At 53.8% G+C, this 7,286-nt stretch overlaps 1 protein-coding gene across 1 annotated transcript; it reads left to right on the top strand.

Annotated features, from left to right (window-relative positions):
• The first annotated feature begins 790 nt into the window (after positions 1–790).
• LOC128797618 (urotensin-2 receptor-like) lies at positions 791–2,954 on the top strand. The gene has a single exon (XM_053960348.1). The coding sequence runs from the start codon at positions 791–793 to the stop codon at positions 1,895–1,897; it is 1,107 nt and encodes a 368-aa protein (XP_053816323.1). The 3' UTR covers positions 1,898–2,954.
• The last annotated feature ends 4,332 nt before the right edge of the window (positions 2,955–7,286 follow it).

Here is a 7,286-nt window from a genome sequence, read left to right as displayed (position 1 = left end):
CCAAATTCCAGCGGAGTGGCCAGGAAAACTTTCAGGCAGCTCCCGGAGGCCGACGCTGCCCGGCGGGGCTCGTTCCGCGGGGGAAGCGGGGCGCTCGGGACACGCTCCCGGCTCGGGGAGCCCCGTTCCCGGCGGAGAGAGCCCCATTCCCGGCTTGGGGAGCCCCATTCCCGGCTGGGAGAGCCCCATTCCCGGCTTGGGGAGCCCCGTTCCCGGCGGAGAGAGCCCCATTCCCGGTTTGGGGAGCCCCATTCCCGGCGGAGAGAGCCCCATTCCCGGTTTGGGGAGCCCCATTCCCGGCGGAGAGAGCCCCATTCCCGGTTTGGGGAGCCCCGTTCCCGGCTGGCAGAGCCCCATTCCCGACTCAGGGAGTCCCGTTCCCGGCTGGGAGAGTCCCGTTCTCGTCTCGAGGAGCCCCTTTCCCGGTTCGGGGAGCCCCATTCCCGGCGGGGAGAGAGCCCCTTCTCGTCTCGGGGAGCCCCATTCGCGGCTCGGGGAGCGGCTCTCCGCAGGGTCCCCGCCCGGGCTGAGCGCGGCCGGCGCTCTCTCCCCGGCTCCCCGGAGCGCTCCCGGCCCCGGACGGCACCTGCGGGCCCCGCACGGGCGGGGCTCGGGGGGGTCCCCGCGGGCGCTGCGGGCGCGGAGCGGGGGAGCCCCGGCGGGGCGGGGGCGGCCCTTCCCCCGGGGGCAGCCCGGTTCCGCCCTGCCTCCCGCGGGGGGCGGAGCGGCCGCCGCCGGGGCCGTGAGCTCCGGGGCCGGTGCGACGGTGTCGGGGCCGCCGCCGCCGCCCATGGAGCCCAACGGGACGGCGGCGGCGGGGGACAACGGGACGGCGGCGGCGGCGGCGGCGGGCGGCGGGGGTGCCCCCGGGGGCGGCCCCCTGCTCATCCCCTCGGCCTTCGGGACGGTGCTGTCGGTGATGTACGTGGCCGGGGTGGCCGGCAATGTCTACACGCTGGTGGTGATGTGCCACTCGGCGCGCTGCGCCGCCCCCATGTACAGCTCCATCGTCAGCCTGGCCCTGGCCGACCTGCTCTACCTCTCCACCATCCCCTTCATCGTCTGCACCTACCTGGCCCAGGACTGGTACTTCGGGGACCTGGGGTGCCGCATCCTGCTCAGCCTGGACCTGCTCACCATGCACGCCAGCATCTTCACCCTCACCCTCATGTGCACCGAGCGCTACCTGGCCGTCACCCGGCCCCTGGACACCCTGAAGCGGTCGCGGGGCTACCGGAAGGTCACGGCGGGGGCTGTCTGGTCGGTGTCGCTGCTGCTCACGCTGCCCATGATGCTGATGGTCACGCTGACCGAGGGGGGCAAGGCGGAGGGCAAGGTGAAGAGGATGTGTGCGCCCACCTGGAGCGTGGACGCCTACCGGACCTACCTGACCGTGCTCTTCAGCACCAGCATCATGGCCCCGGGCATCATCATCGGCTTCCTCTACACGCGCCTGGCCAGGACCTACCTGGAGTCCCAGAGGAACCCCCCCCACAAGGAGAAGAGCAAGAGGTCCCCTCGGCAGAAGGTCCTCATCATGATTTTCAGCATCGTGCTGGTCTTCTGGGCCTGCTTCCTGCCCTTTTGGATCTGGCAGCTGGTGCGCCTCTACAGCAGCTCCCTGCAGCTCACCACCCAAACCCAAAAGTGCATTAACTACCTGGTGACCTGCCTGACCTACAGCAACAGCTGCATCAACCCCTTCCTCTACACCCTGCTCACCAAAAACTACCGGGAGTACCTGCGCAACAGGCACCGCAACTTCTACAGGTTCACGTCCTCCTTCCGCAAGAGGGGCTCCAACCTGCAGTGCTCCTGGGGCCGCTCCATGTCCTCCAGCAACCAGTACGACTACAGCTCCGAGGCGCTGGGCATGGCCACGCTGAAGGACAAGTGAGGAGGAGGAGGCGCTGCCAACACGCGGGACCAGCAGAGCGTCCGGCCAAGGTAGGGCTTTGGGGACCCCCTAGCCCTGAAGGGTTCTGAAAACTTATTTTCGGTGCTCTCTCTCTAGCGAGGGGCAAGAAGTCATGCGAATCTGAATGCTGCGAGAATGAGTCTGGATTTCCGTCTGGCCGAGGGATGTTGGGGGGGTCCTGCCGGGAGCCAGCAGCCGTTCGGGACAAATCCTGCAGGGTTTGGGGTGCAGAAGATGAGGCAGATGCTCTGCTCGGTTCTGCCACAAACTGGTTCCATGCTTGGCTGAGTTTCGGCTCCAGCTCCGCACACCGTTTCTCTCGTGTGGCTTCTCAGTGCTGCCCCGGGGCTACAGCTGGGCCAGAGCTGCAGAAATCTGAAATTGGCCCAGGATCACTTAACTGAGCTGCCAGCCTTGGGTTTGCCCTGTGTGTTTACCGTTGTCTGTTTCTGGAGCGTGTAAAGAGACTTTTAAGCCCCTTTTCCTATTTCCTGTTACATTACGGTGCACTACTGTTCTATCAAGCTTAAAGTCTTTATTTTAAAATTCATTGCAGCAGCACTTTGAACTCCAAGCATTCAAAAACCACCAGGTAAGCTGTCAGAAACCACAGGATTACCTAAAAAAAAAAAAAAAATTAAATCCTTGTAATTTTTTAAGGTTTCTACCTAAGGTGGTTTGAATTTGCCACTGATTTTTTCTTCTTGAAAAAGTTGGTCCTTTTCTTAAATGTCAACAGAGCTTGACAAACCGGAAAATTTACCTTGGAAGAAATAAAAAATTATTTATAATCTTATCACTCAAAGACCTGAGGCTCTAAGAAAAGTGACTGAATCCTATATTATGAAACTCGTCATAAAAGAGACAAATTATTTAATGACATTTGATCAAATCTGTTTTGCCTCAATGTATTCTGCTCATTTTCTCCCTGCTTGGCATCTCACAGTAAACCTTCACCACAGATCCTGGAGATGCCTGTAAGCACTTAAACAATTGTAAAGTGTCAGTTTATAAATAAATGCTTATTAAAAATGGACCCTCCTCAGGTTTCCCCTTGCCTGGTCTCTTCACCCAGCTCAGAGGGGTGTATTTATCAGGGCAGATGCTGAAAATAGCAGTTTCCAGCTGTGGGGATGAAGTTGGGGTTAATATTCTTCTTGTTCTTGGACAGACTCTGGGGATAAGAAAGCACAGTAGGAGTTGCACAAACTCCTGTCAGCAGCTGGTGATGCCCAGGGAGTTCAGAAGCAGCAGCAGTGCAAGGAACTGTCATTTCCACTTTTTTATTACTCATTCCAGCCCCCATCTGCCTGAGCAGAGTCCCGCTCCAGCCCTGCAGGGCTGCGTTCCCGTGTCCTTGGGTGATCCTCTCGTGTCCCACACCAAACTTTAGGGTGTGCTTGTGCTACAGCAGAGACACCAAGTGCCAACACCACAGACAGGGCTTGAGGGCAGGGAACAGGCACAGGGACACGCTGGATTTTGTGCACTCAGCCAACGGGAAAATTCAGAGTTGGATGAAGGTGTTTCTGTGCTGGAGTCAGCCTTCTCTTGGGATGCTTTCTGGGGAACAGGGGAACGTCCCTTTTAACCTGAAGTCATTGTTACTTTCCCTTTGGTTCCCATTTCCGAGGCTGGAAGTCTCTCCCGTGTAAGAATTAAAAAGATAAGGCTGATCTCAGAAGGCATTTTGGGAAGGCTGGAGTATGAATGTCATGTGCAAAGTGTGTCTGGACAGAAGTCCTGGCAGAACCAGGCATGGCTGCATCCCATGAGCTGGACAGGGATCAAAAAGAGTTGTAGGGACTTTGCTTTGTACTTTAAAAAAACAAAAAATTAAAAAGCTGAACAGCCTAAACCCACAGCTATTAATAAGAGGGAGGAAGCTGAAAAGGAGTTCTGCCTAGAAAGAAAAAAGGTGGAAATGCAGAGCAGATGGGCTCTTCAGTTGTAAGCTAATGTGGGGGTAAGCAAACAGAAGGGGCTTGTTTGGGATACACTTCCCAAGACACCTCTCAGTCCCCTGAAGAGATTCTGTTGCTCTGCTGTCAGCAGCAGTGTGACACTGTGGCTGTGCTCTCTGTGCCATGTGGTGGGAGCATGAAGCATCACAGGGCTGATGGAGGGGAGCCCAGATGAAAGGCAAAAATGGATATTTCAGAAACAGTGTGCCCAGCTGGTCAAGGAGGGTGATTCTCCCCCTCTGCTCCACTCAGGTGAGCCCAGCCTGCAGTGCTGCTCCCAAAGGTGGGATCTGCAACATCAGAGGGACCTGGAGCTGCTGGAGAGAGCCCAGAGGAGGCCACAGAGATGCCCCAAGGGCTGGAGCCCCTCTGCTCTGGGGCCAGGCTGGGAGAGCTGGGAGTGCTCTCCTGGAGAGGAGAAGGCTCCAGGGAGAGCTCAGAGCCTAAAGGGGCTCCAGGAGAGCTGGAGAGGGACTTGGGACAAGGGATGGGGGGACAGGACAAGGGGGAATGGCTTCACATGGACAGAGGGCAGGGTTAGATGGATATTGGGATTAACTTCTTCCCTGTGAGGGTGGGGAGGCCCTGGCACAGGGTGCCCAGAGAAGCTGTGGCTGCCCCATCCCTGGAAATGTTCCAGGCCAGGTTGGATGGGGATTGGAGCACCCCGGGACAGTGGAAGGTGTCCCTGCCCATGGCAGGGGTGGCACTGGGTGATCTTCAAGGCCCCTTCCAACCCCAGCCATGCTGTGACTCCGTTCCATCTGCCCCTGCTCGGGTTTCTCAGGCTGTGCTTCATCCCAGCACTGCCCCTCTCTCCCTGGGCTCTGATGATCCCACCCCAGGTCTCTCCAAGCAGAGATGCTGTGGATTGGGTGGTGCCCACCCAGCAGGACCCTGGGCCCAGGAGAGGCTGATCCAGAGCCAGCAGGGCCCCGCTGTCAGGAGCTGCTGCCGGGTGTGGTCAGGGACAGCTCTTCAGAGCCCGGGGAGCACGACCTGCTGCAGAGCTGCACAAACACCACTGCCAGGGGTCAGAGCTCAGTTTAAAAGATGCATTGCATAAACAACATCCCTCTTGCTGTCCTGGCAGACCAGTTAAGCTGCCAAAAGTCACCAGGTTTGATCCACTTCATAAATACCCTGCTGGAGCAGATGTTTTAGTTGCTGTTGTCTGTAACTGAGCAAGCTTTGACTCCTCCTGGGGTGCTCGTGGTTTGGGAATGAGGGGACTGTCCTCATGGGTTGTCCTTTAGCAACAAAACCAAATTAATCTGGTAGCTCACCTGGGAAGGGGATTGCTGCTGCCTGCCCAGAGCACAGAGCCCTGTCTGGGGCTGACACAACCTTTAGGTTACCTGTGAGGGGTGGCTTCACCTGCTGCTCACCCAGAGGAATCTGGGGGGTGTGCTGGCGTGGGGTTGGGATCTCAGCATTCCTAAGCACATCTCCCTGTGTGCAGGCTGTGCACACCTGCTGTAAGGCAGATCAGGCTATTCCCTACACGAGGGAGAGTTATTTGCTGTCCTCAGCACTGAAAAGGGAGAGTTGGGATTCCCAAAGCCATGAGATTAAGAACATCTTGTGTCCCCAGCCAGAGGTTACAGAAGATGACCAGAATCTGGGTGATGAGACTTTGCAAATTCTATGATTGGTGTCACTTCAGGTAAATCTGAAGCATCTCAGCCAGAGCTGAGTAACAACAGGGAAGTCAGTGGGGCTGTAATTGAAAAACAACATGTGGAGAGTTCCTTGAAAGCTATTTTACTTTGGCTATTTTGCATTCCAGGAAATCAGGTTCTGTGTACCCTGGGGTCACTTGTCATACCTAAATCATTGTAATCCTGTGGTTCTTAATGCTTTGGGTGTTTTTATTATAAATGAAATGTTGCTGCAGGCTCCGTGACACAGCTCCTTCTTCAGAAACATAGAAAATGGGAATTTTAGGAAAGGCAGCAGCCTTTTTCTTGTTGGGCCAGAGGCTGTCTCTGCAAAACTCCATACAGGCTTTACAAGAAAGAAAATTATTTAATCACTAGAGATTTTTTTTTCCTCAATGCCCCTTAGGATTTAAGAGTTTATAACAAAAAAAAAAAAAAAAAAAAACAACCAACCCAACCCAGACTGGGAAAGAAAAGCAATTTCATCCTGAGTGCTCTCCTTCCTTTATGGTGGATCTCCTTCTCAGGTGGGAGCTACTGCAGCAATGGCAATTTTCCCACTTTTATTTGAAAAGACAAAGACCACTCCTTTGTGGGGCAAATGAGAATGGTTTTTTCACCAGACACAAGAGAAAACATCTGAACCTTACGGAAATTTTGCTGCCTTTACCTTCAGTCATTTTTTAAAAATCATCTTTCTCTCCACTTTCAAAAAACAAATTTGCAATCAAAGCTCAAAAGCCTCACATTACAATTCCCTCATGAGTTCTAGCAAGTCATTAACATTTAACTCTAACTTCAGCAGTCAGGTTTGGTGCTTGGTGTGGGACTGAGCACCAGGGGAGCCACCAAAAGAGAGGGGACTTGATGAGCATTTTGCACCTTGAGCTGCAAGATGGCACAGTGGGAATAACTGTGGGGAATGGGCAGGATGACAGAGTTCATAAATCATTGTAATCTATTATAATCCAATCTATCATAATATAATATAATCTATTATAATCCATTATAATCTAATATAATCTGTTCATAATCTATTCATAATCCAGGATGATGAGAGAAGAAAGCACATAAAGCTCATAGTAGAGCCCACCCCTCAAGCCCTGGGCACAGAGAAATCCTCAGAGCAGCCCCAGAAAGTCAGGAAGTTTTGCCACAAGTCCGTCTGCTTTGAGGACACTCGGCTTTTCTGTCTCATTTCGGAGTCCCTCTGGTGGCAGCAGCAAGTTCCCATCCCGATGTCTCAGGAAGAAAATTTGCTTTTTTTATTTCTAGGCTTTAAAACAGAGAGGTTGCCCCAAATCACAGCACAACGTAACTACATAAGAGCATTTTATCCCTTTAAAGCAGAACGTTTCTTCATCTGGAGGGGGAGAGAAAAGAAGAGAAAAAAAACCTTCTTCCAGGAGTTAACTTTCCTCTCCCATGTTTCTTCCCATGGCAAACCCAGACTAATTTCATTCCTGTCGTTTTGCACAGCCAGCACTCACAGAAACACCCAGAGCTGGTGACTAACTCCAGTCCAGCCCAGCTGGGGTTTTTCTGCCTGATAATATTGGGGTGTGCTGCTAGTTTCTAGTTTTTCTGGGGAATAGAGAGAGGCTGAGTTAATGACTGTGGTTTATGAGAAATAAATCGCTTTGCCTTCAAAACAGTAGCCACAGCTTTGCAGGGTGTAAGTAGCCTGTGAAGTTATTGTTATTACCATTATACCAGCTTTTTGCCCTTGTTTGGGAATGTGTC

Source organism: Vidua chalybeata, chromosome 19 (genome assembly GCF_026979565.1).
Source record: "Vidua chalybeata isolate OUT-0048 chromosome 19, bVidCha1 merged haplotype, whole genome shotgun sequence".
Classification (NCBI taxonomy): domain Eukaryota; kingdom Metazoa; phylum Chordata; class Aves; order Passeriformes; family Viduidae; genus Vidua; species Vidua chalybeata.
This window is presented reverse-complemented; position numbering and strand designations above follow the sequence as displayed.